At 41.0% G+C, this 15,118-nt stretch overlaps 1 protein-coding gene and 1 long non-coding RNA gene across 3 annotated transcripts in view; one reads left to right on the forward strand and one right to left on the reverse strand.

The window, feature by feature from the left end:
- Nucleotides 1-1,168: 1,168 nt before the first annotated feature.
- On the reverse strand, nt 1,169-2,258 carry LOC139019496 (uncharacterized). The gene is made up of 2 exons (XR_011473114.1): nt 2,142-2,258; nt 1,169-1,621 (listed from the first exon to the last, which is right to left on the reverse strand). It is a non-coding gene; the product is annotated as an uncharacterized lncRNA (long non-coding RNA).
- A 52-nt stretch (nt 2,259-2,310) lies between these two features.
- SMYD1 (SET and MYND domain containing 1) overlaps nt 2,311-15,118 on the forward strand; it is a 35,130-nt gene continuing 22,322 nt past the window's right edge. For both annotated transcript variants that reach the window (XM_070429660.1, XM_070429661.1), the window contains exon 1: nt 2,311-2,568. In XM_070429660.1, coding sequence (XP_070285761.1) covers nt 2,432-2,568 — 137 coding nt within the window. In that variant the 5' untranslated portion in view covers nt 2,311-2,431. The remainder of the gene's footprint in view (nt 2,569-15,118) is intronic.

Consider the following 15,118-nt stretch of genomic DNA (forward strand, 5'->3'; position numbering starts at 1 on the left):
CACAGCCACTAATTTCAGCTTCTCATCATCTTGTGTTAGAACCAGGGCAGTAGCTGCCTAACAGACACCCCTCCTCTGACTTCACCAACTCCAATCCACTGCCCATATTGCTGCCAAAGGGTTCTTTCTAGAAGCCATTACTGGCTCCCATTGTCTGTAGGGGAAGTCAAAAGTGAGTCTTACCAGGCTCCTGTGCACTTCCCTGGTCTCATTTTCTTCCTGTTGCCTCCACTTCCCCACCCTGCTTTCATTTTATGATCCAGCAACCTTTACTAATTCCTGTAAATATCAAGCTATTGTACAAACTCAACTCATTGTATATGCTCCTCTCTCTTCCTGGAATGTTCTCTCCCTACTTTCTAATGAACGTCTCCTTCCCTCAGAAGTAAATATGATCCTGAATGAAGCATTTCTCATTCCCATGCATTTCTTTAAACTTCTACTACATATACACAAGCACTTTTTCCTTGATCTTGTCGTTCACAGTGATTTTGAAATGGAGGGGAGGGAGAACTAAGGCAGATGAGGAAAAAAACCTTATAGGATTTGTGTTGATATGCAACGTAGCAGGCCCTGTGTCCCCTTCCTTATTACCAGCCAAAAGACTGATAACAGTGCCAACACCCCTTGCCTCATTGACCTTGGACAAAGATGCTAGATGTCTTGGGAAGCAAGGGGCACCCTGATACAGTGAAGAATCTTTGCCTCTCCTGCACAACCTCAGAGATCCAGGTGCTCATTTCAGGATTCTGTTTTATATTCAATCATAGAGTAGCTTTTGTAAAATTTTAAAATTCACAACATTTCCCAGGAATGCAACTTCTTGTTAACTGAAGGAAGATTATACTTTTATTCATTCAGACCTTGACTAAACGCCATTCACCATTTCAGGAAACCATGTCACATACAACAATGTGTGGAATTTGTGTCTCCAGACTCAACCAGCTCTCAACTATCACAGTGACTCTACTTAGGAGCAAACATCTGACTTTATCATATTTCCTAGTGTAGTTGTACCCAAGCATATGCAAATGAGCACACTGACATATTTAATTTACAATGAATATATATTTTATTATAGGATAACTTTCATTATATTTCTCCCTTATTAGGTTAGGTTCGTGTCTTAGTTCATTTGGGTGGCAATAACAAAATACCACAGACTGTGTAACTTATAAACAACAGAAATTTATTTCTCACAGTTCTGGAAGCTGGCTGTCCTAGATCAGGGTGCCAGCATAGTCTGGTGAAGGCCCTTTTCTGGGGTGCAGACTTCTCATCGTGTCCTGGCAATGTGGAGGAGAGGCAGAAATTATCATTCTTGTTTTACAGCTTCTATCTCAAAGTCCTAGTGGTAGACTCAGCATTCAAATGCAGATCTGACTCAGAAGCTGGTGCTTGAGAAGGACTGCATGCACAGAGATCCAGAGGAGCCCTCCCAGAAATAGATGCATCCCAGAAACCAAAAACACTACGTGGAAGATAAGCCACAGCCCTAGATCTGCAAGGATCTTCCTTTCAACCGGAGTGAGAGTTGGTACTTAGTTCATTGGAGATTTTAGAATCGTCTCTCCAGTGTCATCACTCCTGGGTAAGAAGCACAGGGCAGGTTGATATTTTCCTGGAAGAAACACATGTTAAGGGAGATTTGATAGAAAGATAGAAATAGGGTTTTTATTGTCAAGGCTTGCCTCCTTTCATATAGCCTGCACCCAGCACCCAGCACCTAGCACACCTGCATGATCAGGTAATTTCCAGACCTCTATGCCCTGGTAGGGGTGCTGTGGGAACCCCAAGTAATGTTGGGGAAGAGAGATGCCCCTGGAGTCTAGCTAGTACTGTTAGTATGTCTGCCAAAGGGGTGGCTCAGTGTCTGCCGCCCACCTTTAGCTTTCCGAAAGGCAGGGGCACAGGGGGCCACCTCCCTTGAGAAAGTGGAAGCCTGACTGATGCGGGGTCCCAGGGCAGCAGGCATCGCCTCTTCCCCTGGGCCCTTTCAGCTGTCTGCTTCGGATTGACAGAGGCATCTGGATGCTAAAAATACCTTAGTGAACAAGTACTCCCTATTCCAACTGAAGCTCAACACCACAGCCATCAGGACTGAGCTTCCTCTTGCAAAAGAGCTTTTCAAGTTTTCCTACCCAATCCCCGAGCCGCAGGAGCCCATGGTCATCTTCCGCTCTGTCAGCTTTGCTGGGTGATGAGTGAGACCCTTCCCACATCACTGTCCTCTTGTCTGTCCCCTCCCTGCCTCCAGGAAAAGGGGCAGAGGGGGAGGTGAGGGCCCAGTGGCCAGGGGGGTGGGGAAGGGGAGGTGGCCTGCCCATTTATAGGCTTGCTCTTTGGGATGCTGAAGGTGCTAAAATAGCAGCGAGGACAAGGGGCTTGGCTCAGTGTTCGGGATCTGCCCCGCTGCCTGAAAGCCTGTGAGATGACAATAGGGAAAATGGAGAACGTGGAGGTCTTCACTTCTGAAGGCAAAGGCAGGGGTCTGAAGGCCACGAAGGAGTTCTGGGCTTCGGACGTCATCTTTGCCGAGCGGGCTTATTCTGCAGTGGTTTTCGACAGGTATGAAATGTGGGGACTTGCCTTCTTTTCTCCTGTTGGTTTGGCTAGTGCCAAGCTCTAAAATACTTTGCTCTCAAAAACATCAGGAAAGAGATATAAAACCCATGGGATCATTTGGAACGAAATGGCATTTCTGCCAGCTATTTGCTGACATAACTTTTTCTGCAAAGACTCATTGCCAATGTGATTTGCTCTGGTCCCTCGGAGGGTTGTAAAAGTGAGCAAGGGCTTTGGGGCACTTTCTTACAACGCCAGTGAACTGGGCTGAGTGGGTGTGCTGGTGTGGTGAGGGTGGGGGGAAAGGAGGGAAGAGCGGGTGTAGTGTTGTGGAAAACACTTTCTTACAGGAGGCTCCTAATTGGTGAGACTTTAAAAAGGACTTGTAGATACATAAGTAACACTGGAATGCATTTATCTTTGAAAAATTAGAATCTCACAAACAAAGCTGGAATCCCTTTTTACCTTTCCCACCCCTAATCCCAGTCCTCTCTATCTTTCCCCAGAGATAATCCCTGGAATGGTTTTAATGTGTTTCCTTCTAGAATGTTCTTGTATTATATCATACATATATCTGCACTTATCAAAATGTACAGCTGTAGTTTGTTTATTTTTTTTTTTTTACAGAAATGGTATTCTTCAGATGTCATTCGAGAACGTACTCTTTTTCACTAAACATGTTTTTGATACTTATTCTCATGGGAACTATAAGTCTATAGATACATTTTTTAAATCCACAAAGATCTACGTCTTTTACCCACATGTAGATATCTCCATGTTGACCCATATGCTATCTGGATTAACTGCTGTAAATATTCTACCCTGTAAACATGTGAAACTTTTGTTTATCCATTCCCCCATTGAAAGGTATTTGTGGTTTCCAATTTTTCATAAAAACATTTTTGAGATTAAAACCCTTGCCTATGTCCACTTGTACATGTGTGATGACTCTCCAGGATATATGGCCAGAGGAGGGATTGCTGAGCCCTCAGGTGTGCTGTTATCAGTTTTAACAGGCTCTGCAAAGTGGCTCTGTTAGATTTACATTCCCATTTATTTCCCCACACCCTGTTCACATTTGACTACACACTTTTAAGAGTCTCATCCCCTATTGACAACTAACGAGGCAACACCTCATACTTTTAAAGTTATACTAAATCTTTATTTTAGCTCTGGCTGGTGTAGCTCAGTTGATTGGGCTTCGGCCTGTACACCGAAAGGTTGCTGGTTTGATTCCTTGTCAGGGCACTTGCCTGAGTTGTGGGCTTGATCCTCAGTAGGGGGCGTGCAGGAGGCTGAGGATTGATGTTTCAAGCTCACATTGATGTTTCTTTCTCTTTCTCCCTCTCCCTTTCTCTCTTTGTAAAAATATTTTTTAAACATTTATTTAAAAAATAAACAAAATAAACCCCACCTACACAGTGATTAAACATGACAAACTTCTCTGAACCCCAAGTTGGGGTGACCTGCCTGCCTTTGATGTGGCCTGAAGCAGGATGGCCTCTGATAACCTAGGCTTTGGGGTTGGCTCACTGGACTGACCATCCTGAGAACGGACATTGCTTTTCAGACATAATTTGATTACATTTGATTCTGGAGAAATTCTTTCTTTCTGCCTACCGAGACTTTCAGGGACAAGGCAGTGAACATATGGGGCATATGGCCGACCACCATTCGAAGAATATAAGGGGGCTTAGGTGACAGTAAAGCTCTTCAGAGGAAGCTTGTCCTACTTCATTAATTTGTGTGTGTGTGTGTGTGTGTGTGTGTGTGTGTGTGTTGGGGATGGAGGCGAGTACAGTTAAGGAGTCAGTTGTATTCAGAATTAGATATAAAAATCTAGAAACAAAAACTCTTAACAATGATGTTGATGCTGTCATTTTGCCTTCTTTAGAACGCCTTCACTGGTGCCTCCAATTCCCCAAAGGAAATATAGACAAACAGTTTCCCTTTCATGAGTGTTTGGATATGAGTGTGTTTTCCTTCCAGTATAAAAGTAAAACTTAGGCCCAGCCGGCATGGCTCAGTGGTTGAGCATCGACCTATGAACTAGGACAGTGGTCGGCAAACTCATTAGTCAACAGAGCCAAATATCAACAGTACAACAATTGAAATTTCTTTTGAGAGCCAAATTTTTTAAACTTAAACTATATAGGTAGGTCCATTGTTATTAACTTAATTAGGGTACTCCTAAGGCTTAGGAAGAGCCACACTCAAGGGGCCAAAGAGCCGCATGTGGCTTGTGAGCCACAGTTTGCTGACCATGGAACTAGGAGGTCATGGTTCAATTCCTGGTCAGAGCACATGCCCAAGTTGCTGGCTCAATCCCCAGTGTGGGGCATGCAGGAGGCAGCCAATCAATGATTCTCTCTCATCATTGATGTTTCTATCTCTCCCTTTCTAAAGTAAATAAAAATATATTTAAAAAAATATATCTTCACATTGTTAACATTGTTATTTCCTTCCAACTTGTTTTACTTTTATTTATTTTTAAAATATTGATTTTTAGAGAGAGTGGAAGGGAGAGGGAGAGAGAGACAGAAACATTGATGACCGGCTGCCTCCTATATGTCCTCCACTGGGGATTGAGCCCGAAACCCAGGCATGTGACCTGACCGGAATCAAACTGGCAACCTCCTGGAGCATGGGACGATGCTCAACCAACTGAGCTACACCTTCTGGGCTTCTTCCAGCTTGTTTAAAAAGAGGCATCTGTTTTTACTACTCAGCTGGAATCTTATTTTACAAAATATTATGTTTCTTTATTCACTCAATAATTTAATTATCTTCTGTATCACTAGACACTCTTCACAAGCATAGTATTTAATGGCTGGATGCTATCCTTCTCTTTTTTTATGACTGGACAATTAGGCTGTTTACATGTTTTTGTTACTATAAATAACTAATCACTCATTTGAAGTAATAACTACAAAACCAACCTAGTGGACATCACAGATAAACTGCTACATAAAATATTATTATTACAATAGTAATAAAAATTAGGATGATTGTGGTAAATAATCTTTAAAATAATTTTTTTAAAACCTAAAAGAGATACTTTTGAAAGGTGATTTGCCCAAATTTATCAGTGCAAAGGTGAAGGTAGACGCCTTCATTGGGTATACCTGAGCCAGCCTGGAGAGGTGCCAGAGGGTATCCGTGTACATGTGGTCCTCCCTCTCTGTGAGACTTCGCTACTGTAGATGAGAAACCTGACTGAGGAGGTAGGACTGAGTCACCCACAAAAGTCATTCTATAAAAGAGGCCGGCTCGAATCCAGGTGTTAACCTAAAAATAAAAGGCCAAAAGTGAGAGGCAACATGCATCTATTTGAGATTAAAAAAAAAGAAAAGAAAAAAGAATAGCTATTCAGGACACACTGGTTCAGGCAGAAACCCAAATAGTGTTTCTGATCAGGAGACAAAAGCAATGGGCATGGATGGGAAATGGAAGGGGAACAATTACATTAAGGGAAGGAAGGCATTTCTATTGGTGCAGATAAGCTAACATAGTGACACTAATTCTAAAGAATGTTTGTAATTTTCAGTCTGATAGTCATAATATCTGCTTTCTTGTTATCTCTGCAAACTTTTCTTTGGGATCTAATGTTGCTATAGGCCCAATGCGAAGGCTATTTTGCCCTGTTTCAAAAGTTTTTTTAAAAAACAATTTCTTTAAAAATATATATATATATTTTCATTGATTTCAGAGAGGAAGGGAGAGGGAGAGAGAGATAGAAACATCAATGATGAGAGAAGATCATTGATCGGCTGCCTCCTGCACACCCGCTACTGGGGATCGAGGCTGCAATCTGGGCATGTGCCCTGACCAGAAACGGAATTGTGACCTCCTGGTTCATAGGTTGACACCAAACTACTGAACCACACCGGCCGGGTCCATTTATATGATTTATTACACATGTTCTTGCAAGCCAGGATTATTTAGTTCATTTTATGTCAAATGGAATGAGAAGATAATCAGTTTTAGTCTTAAGAATGCAGGGAGTTCAGCAAGATTAGATCCTTATCTTTCCTCTGCTTGGTCTTGGAAGGACTCTTATAGCCTTCTGAAGTAGAACCTCCATCTTTTCCAAACTGTAAAATCAATTAGTTGGTTAGCCCAGTTGACCAACAGACTAAGATTGGGCACAACTTTTCGCAATATTAATAAAATTGAATCATCACTGTCACCATAGTTGTCATTATCTTCAAACAATACCCACAACCAACAGATACATGGCCAAACTGGAATAGATTCAGAATTGAGCAGGTGAAGGAATTTGAAGCAGGTTTTAAAGTAACGTCAGAGAACTACCCCTAATAGCTATCTACAAATAATGACTGTCACTTGGAAGAAAAAGGGTTCTGAATTTTCTTTTAATTGATGGAAGGGTGAGAACCAGGCATCTTAAGCAGAAGTTAGAGTCATATTTCAGGTGAAAATAGGGTGGGGAGATAGGGTGATTGGAAAGCTAGTTAGACCTCAAGCCATTTACTAGTAAGAATTAAATAGACTCTGGACATCCTGACCTTTAGACACACCACCTCACAATATGTCAAAATGTAGTTTTTGCGTATAACTTCTGAATGGGTTTTTATAACTTTGCTTTTAAAATTCTTATTAATTGCCATTTTGTATTTTTTGTTTTTGCCTTACCTTTTTTTGGAACCATTAAAAAGTATCAGTCCTAAACTTTTCCTGAACTACCTACAAGCTTTTAGCGCCTTAACATTGAGCCTCTATTTGCCTAATGAGTAGAATGAACACGTTAGTGCTGTCTGGAGATGGAAAGGGCTATTTACAAGGTTGTGCATTTCCTCGTGACAACTGGCAGGGATGATATATGCACAGTTGGACAATAGAACAGAATTGGGTCATGTGACTCTTAAGATCTCTTCCAGCCTGGGATTCTATAGGTTGCATATCTTCTATGTGCAAAGAATTCCAGTGCAGCAGGGGAATGCTAGGCTAAAATAGGAATGGAGCTTGTTCTGATTATTATTTTATTTTAGCACCAAATACAAGAGATGGCACAGGAATGGTGCTGATGAGCGTTCTAGGAGCCCCAAATACTATTTGATTATGTTTTTAGGCAGTCCCAGGTGTCTTGAATTTAGAGGGTATCCAGCCTACAGATTCCCAACCTGGGTCCATGGATCCTTAGCTAGGGAAACACCTATGATTGGAAGATCAGAGTTTTGTGTGGATATGCATGCATGTCTTTGATTTTTGTGGAGAAAGTCCATAGCTTTCATCACGTTCAACGCAAAAGAAGGTTGAGAACCATTGAATTTATTCGATCATCTCTTACATATGGGAAAACTAAGGCTTAGGACAGTGAGGGCGAACCTTTTGAGCTCGGCGTGTCAGCATTTTGAAAAGCCCTAACTTAACTCTGGTGCCATGTCACATATAGAAATTTTTTGATATTTGCAACCATAGTAAAACAAAGACTTATATTTTTGATAATTATTTTATATATTTAAATGCCATTTAACAAAGAAAAATCAACCAAAAAAATGAGTTCGCGTGTCACCTCTGACATGTGTGTCATAGGTTCGCCATCACTGGCTTAGGAGGTGAGGGGCCTTCCCCAGGTCACACAGGGGTGAGTCATACGGCAGGACTAAGTCTTCAGGGGCTTGTCCAGGCATCATTTCTCACTACTCATTCTCCACAAGTGGACCCAGAATTGCCTACTTAATTTTCTTTTATTCTTGTCAGTCCAATTTAATCTTAATAAAAGAAAGAGTATTTCTTTCTTTTTTTAATACTTAATAATTTTTAATCTTAATAAAAGAAAGAGTACCCATCCATCAATTTCAGAAGGATCAAAGTCTGGTTCTGGAGCCTGAAAATGGTTAGATCCAGAAACTCATAGGTAAAAAACACAAGAATATACATGTGATAACATAGCAAAAAAAAAAAAAAAAAGAAAAAAAAGAAAAAAGAAAAAACAGAAAAGTGTTTATAGTAACAAACCAGTGTATTCATTTCCTGCTATTACTATAACAAATTTCCACAAATTTGGAATTTTAGTGGCATAAAAACAAATTTTATTATCTTATGGTTCTGGAGGTCAGAGTTCTAAAATGGGTCCACAAGGTTAGGTTTCCTTGAGTTTTCTAGCTTCCACAGGGTGCCTGCTGTGATATGGTGTTGGGGGGTTGTGGGGAGTCTTGTGGGACTGAGACCTTAATCCGTGGGACCCGATGCTATCTCTAGGTAGATACTCTAAGAACTGAGTTGAATTGTAAGATGCCCAGCTAGTGTCAGAGTATTGTTTGGATGGTGTAAGAAACCACTCCCACACACATTGGAATTGGTTGCAGAAGCAAATCTGCATTCCTGGGCTCTGTTTTCAAAGCCAGCTGGCTTCTCCCCCTCTCACCACCTGCCACCTTCTTATAAGGACTCTTGTGATTACATAAGGCCCATCCCGATGATTCAAGATTATCTCCCCAGCTCGAGGACCTTACTCCTAATCACATCTTCAAAGTCCCTTTTGCCAGATAAGGTAGCATATTCAAAGTGTCCAGTGACTAGGACACTGACATTTTGGGGAGGCTAGCCAGCCTATCGGAGCCACTAATATTAATTTCTTATTAATCCAATTTATTACAAAGATATTAAGAAAAAAAAATAAAGAAGGAGCAAGGACAGTGAATTTTTTTCTAAAGTTCTTTAGACAAAAATTGTACTAGCTACTGAACGATTCTGTTTAAAGAGTTGAAAGTGCCCAGGAGAGTATGTAAATGTGTATGTGTGTAGAGAACAACAAAGATGAGAACATGGAAAAAAGTAGAGTACTTCAAAAAGAAAAGTACCATCAGCAGGTTTTTTGTGTGAAAATCAGACGAGTTATGAGCTTCTTCAGGGCCAGTGAAGACAGCTGGGCTTTGAGCCAGTGCAGTTCTGTGTGGGGCTGTGGGAACACTAGGATTAGCCGTGGCATATGCACAAACACTCGTGTGGCCTTTAATCTGGTAACAGCTGGTGGATGGGTGGTAGGGGAGAAATGATGCTATAAATGGAAATAATTTAATAAAGGGGTTAGAGAAATCCCTGAACAGCTAGCTCAGAAAATGAATGAATAACTGTTAAAGTTTTCAGATGATAACATTCAATGTTTATGCTTGATGTTGAGGATAGCCACAGTAGATTCAGAGCTATGCCCTTAATTTGGCACTTGTAGCTGTGAAGGTAAGACATGTTGATATGTCACATGACCTGTTATGAACTGTATTGCTGAATTTTACCAAATAATCCTTAAATGCAGAAGTGTGGGAATAATTTTCTTTAGAATATAGGTGAAATCAAATGCCAGCTTGTCCCCATAACATTGTCATCTTCCCTCAGTTGCATCTGAAGATGTGTTCTGAGCAGGAGAAGCGGAGTTTGGCTCTGGCTGATGTTTCTGAAAGGTTACAGCATAAGCCTGCGCACCAAAGGGCCTTCGGTTCTCAGTCAAGGGCACTACATGGGTTGTGATTTGCTCCCTGATCTTGGTTGTGGCAGGTGTGGGAGGCAACTAGTAGACGTGTCTCTCTCCCCCTCCTTTTTCCTTTTGCCCTCCTTCCCTTCCTCCCTCCTTTCCTTCCTTACTTCCTTCTATTCACTTTTTTCTGAAAAAGCAATGAAAGAATATCCTCTAGTGAGGATTAACAATACGTAAGTAAGTAAGTAAGTAAGTAAGTAAATAAATGAATAAATAAGTGGGGTTTGGTTGCAGCTGGAGTGTGGGAAATGCATACTGGTTTGAGTGCATTGTGTGAAACTCATCATGTGACTTGTGGCATAGAAAAGTTTAAGGATTCTTATTTCAATAAAAGAGATTTTAAAAATAAATAGGCAACTTCTCAGAACTAAAACAAATAACCCTAAATTTATATAGAACCACAAAAGACCTCTAATAATCAAAACAATCTTGAGGAAAAACAAAATTGGGAATATTATGTTCCCTGATTTCAAACTACACTACAAGGCTATAATAATAAAAAACAGTAAGGTATTGGCACAAAAACAGACACATTGATCAGGAAACATAATAGAGAATTAAACCCTCACTCCTATGGTCAATTAATTTACAAAATAGAAGACAAGACTATACAATGAAGGAATGATAGTGTCTTCAATAAGTTGAAAAAATTGGTCAGATACATGCAAAAAATATGAAACTAAATCACTTTCCTACATCATATACAAGAATAAACTCAAAATGGATTAAAGACTTAAATGTAAGATGCAAAACCATAAACTCCTAGAGGAAAACTCTTTGACATTGCTCTGAGTAATATATTTTTTTGGATATTTCTCCTTGGGCAAGGGTAGCAAAAGCAAAAATGAACAAATGGGACTACATCAAAATGAAAAGCTTCTGGATTGGCTGGTGTGGTTCAATGGTTGAGCGTCGACCTATGAACCAGGAAGTCACTGTTGGATTCCTGGTCAGGGCATATACCCAGGTTTCAGGCTTGATCCCCAGTAGGGGGTGTGCAGGAGGCAGATGATTGATGATTGTATCTCATTATTGATGTTTTTCTCTCTCTCTCTCTCTCTCCCTCACCCTTCCTCTCTCTGAAATCAATAAAACATTTAAAAAGAAAGCCCTCATCAGTTTTGCTCAGTAGTTAGAGTGTCAGCCTGCAGACTGAAGGGTCTCAGGTTCAATTCCAGTCAAGGGCAGGTACCTTGGTTACAAATTTGATCCCTGCTCCAGTCAGGGCTCGTGCGTGTTTCCCTCAATTGATGCTTCTCTCTCTCTGTCCTCCCCGCCTCCCTAAAAATCAATGTAGCCTGATCAGCATGGCTCAGCAGTTGAGCATCAACCCATTAAACAGGAGGTCAGGGTTCAATTCCCCATCAGGGCACATGCCCAGGTTGGGGGCTCAAACCCCAGTATGGGGCATGCAGGAGATAGTCAATCAATGATTCTCTCATCATTGATGTTTCTGTCTCTCCCTCTCCCTTCCACTCTGAAATCAAGAAAAATACATATTTAAAAAAAAACAATGGAAAAAATATCCTCAGGTGAGGATTAACTAGATAAAAAAATAATAAATAAAAAAGAAATAAAAAGCTATGTACAGTGAAGGAAACCATCAACAAAACAAAAAGACAATCTACTGAGTGGAGGAAGATACTTGCCAACGATACAGCTGATAAGGGGTTAATATTCAAGTTATGTAAAGGATTCATACAACTTAACATCAAAAAACCCCAAACAGGTCAATTAAAAAATGGGCAAAAGACCTGAATAGACATTTCTCCCAAGGACATTCAGATGGCCAATAGACATATGAAAGATGCTCAATTAAAACCACAATGAGGTATTATCTCACACCTGTCAGAATGGCTAACATCAATAAATCAACAAACAAGTGTCAAGGATGTGGAGAAAAGGGAGCCCTAGTGCACTGTTGGTGGGATTGTAAATTGGTGCAGCCACTGTGGAAGACAGTATAAGGCTCCTCAGAAAATTAAAAATAGAACTACTATATAACACAGCCATCCAATTTTTGGGTATTTACTCAAAGAAATCCAAAACATTAATTGTAAAAGACATACACACCCCTATATTTATTGCAGCATTATTTACAATAGCCAAGATATGGAAGCAATCTAAGTTTCCACTGATAGACAAATAGGTAAGGAAGATGTGGTACATATATACAATGGAATATTACTCAGTAATAAAAAAAGAATGAATTTTGCTATTTGTGACAACATGGATGGACCTAGAGGGTATTATGCTAAGTGAAATAAGTCAGATAGAGATAGACCATATGATTTCATACTATATAATTTCACTTGTGTAGTGTCTAAAAAAACAAAATAAATAAACAGAACGAATTAAGAAGTACAAACTGGCAGTTACAAAGTAATCACAGAGTCAGCATTGGCAATACAGCTAATATTTTGTAATAACTATATATGGTGTCGGGTGGGTACTGGTATTAACTGGGGGATCACTGTGTAAATCATATAAATGTCTAACAACTATGCTGTGTACCTGAAGCTATAATATTGAATATCAATTGTAATTATACATTTTTTCTAATTATTTAAAAAGGAAAGCAAACATTTGCTAACCTTTGTTCCATGACATACTTTTTACTGGGTTCATGGTGTTTCTTTAAGTGGCAAAACAAACAAACAAACAAACAAACAAAAAAACAAACAATAGGCGATCCCTAGGCTTGGTGTGAGGAAGCAGTATCACCAAACTTCTTACACTCAAATATGATAATAGTGCAAACAAGAATTCAGCAATGCTCCTGAAAGGTTTAAACAAGCCATTTAAAAATGACATTCGGTAGATGCCATTGGGAAGAGAAGCCAACTCTGGTTGTATTTCTCTCTCCTCTCTGCAAAAGCCTTCCATAGCTCCCGTTTGCCTGCAGAATAAGGATATATTTCTGAGAATCTCATTCCAGGTTCCCCATAGTCTAGTCATCTTTCTAACATTATTTCCCAATGTGGTGCAACCTATGCTCTCGTCAAATAGCTATTTTGTCTCCTATACATGCCTGTTCCCTCTTCATGGATGCCTTTGACGAATTCCAGGGGCTGTCCATAGGAGAACTTGACATTCTTTGAGTACAAACTTGGCCCAGCTTCAGAGGATCAGAACCATGTCTCCTTCCCTCCCGGATGACTGCCTTCCCAGGTTCCTCCCCTCCTTCACCTCAGTGGGAGTCAGGTCTTCTTCCATCATCCCTACAGCACTCTGGGCTGCATGCTGCACCTTGCTTACATATGTTAATGTCCCAGCCCAGCCTGGGGACTGCTCGAAGGCACGGGTTGTGTCTTGTCTATTTTTAAGGCCCTCCATCACCTAGCTAGATGCACAGTACATAACAGTTACCCATACCTACTTGTGAAAGGAAGGAAGAGTGGGAGAGAAGTAATTGAAAATATTGTAAAATGGGCAAAGGACCCGAATAGACACTTCTCCAAAGAGGACATACAGATGGCCAATAGAAATATGAAAAAAATGCTCAAAGTCACTAATCATCAGAGAAATGCAAATTAAAACCACAAGATATCACCTCACATCTGTTAGAATGGTTATCATCAATAAATCAACAAACAAGTGCTGGCGAGGATGTGGAGAAAAGGGAACATTGGTTCACTGTTAGTGGGAATGCAGACTGGTGCAGCCATTATGGAAAAACAGAAGGAGTTCCCTCAAAAAACTGAAAATGGAACTGCTGTTTGACCCAGTAATACCACTTCTGGTAATATATCTTAAATACCCGAAGCATCAATCAGAAAGAATAAATGCAGCCCTATGTTCACAGCAACATTATTTACAATAGCTAAGATTTGGAAACAGCCCAAGTGCCCATCAGCAGATGAGTGGATAAATAAGCTGTGGTATATTTACACAATGGAATACTATGCAACTATGAAAAAGAAGGATCTCTTACCCTTTGGGACAGCATGGATGGACCTAGAGACTATTATACTAAGTGAAATAAGCCAATCAGTGCAGGCAATAAGGGGGCGCTCTCTGCACAGGATTTAAAAACAATAACAACACTAGACAAATATCACATGCTCTCACTTATTTGTGGAATCTAATGAGCAAAGTGAATTGACCAACAAAATAATACCTGAGACATGGAGGCATGGAACAGACTGACATATCCCGGGGGTGGGAGGGTGGGGAATGAGAAGAGATAAACCAAAGTACTTATATACTTATATGCCTCGCCCATGGATACAGACAATAGTGTGGCGAAGGCCTAGGGGGAGGGGTGGAGGCTGGGCAGAGAGAGGTAAAGGTGGGGGGAATTGGGGTCATCTGTAATACTGTCAACAACAACAAATATATATATATTTAAATAAAATAAAAAATATTGTATAGTTCTCCGGGTACTTGAGGGATGGGATGTTCTTTAAGATATGCCTCCTGCCCCTTGAATTCTGAGGGGAGTCCTCCTGGCTGGCTGAGAGTGTTTAAGTAGCCAGCCTGCCAGAACTGTTGGTCCCGTGCTCTCTGGCTAGACTCTAGAGGGCTTGCCTCACTTGCAGAGACCTTCCCTGTGTGTTTATCTGTCCAGTAATTGGTTATTTCCATACAAGGAGCTGAGCAGCAGCTGCCCTTCCATGCCCCTTGACTGTGACAGATGACATAACCCAGTGCCTGCAGAGCAAAGAGTGAGTGGGGACCCGCTGGCTGGGCCAAGCACACTCAGGGCTGCAGGCAGACCAGGTGGGCTCGGCGGCTCCCTTTGCCCTGAGTGCTGGGAGCAGTGTCAGGCCTCAGAGACCCCTCTGAGAATAACATCCCTGTGAGGATGTTGATCAAGGGGGTTGTTGTGAAGGTTTAACAAAAGAGAATTGGTTGAAAACATATTTCGAAGTGTGGTGTGAATGGGACTCTTGTGGGGATCGGGAAACTGAGACTAGGAGAAGAGAGACTTGCTGGCGAACAGCCAGCCACACCGTCTGGATGACGCACTTTCTCCTGGAATCCACCAGGTTTGAGGGCTTCACGTCTTTTGGATTTTCTCTTATGTGAGCTGTGAAGAAGGGGATAATGTGT

Source organism: Myotis yumanensis, unplaced genomic scaffold (assembly GCF_028538775.1).
Source record: "Myotis yumanensis isolate MYYU_CA2020_CCGP unplaced genomic scaffold, mMyoYum1.0.hap1 SCAF_11, whole genome shotgun sequence".
NCBI lineage: Eukaryota > Metazoa > Chordata > Mammalia > Chiroptera > Vespertilionidae > Myotis > Myotis yumanensis.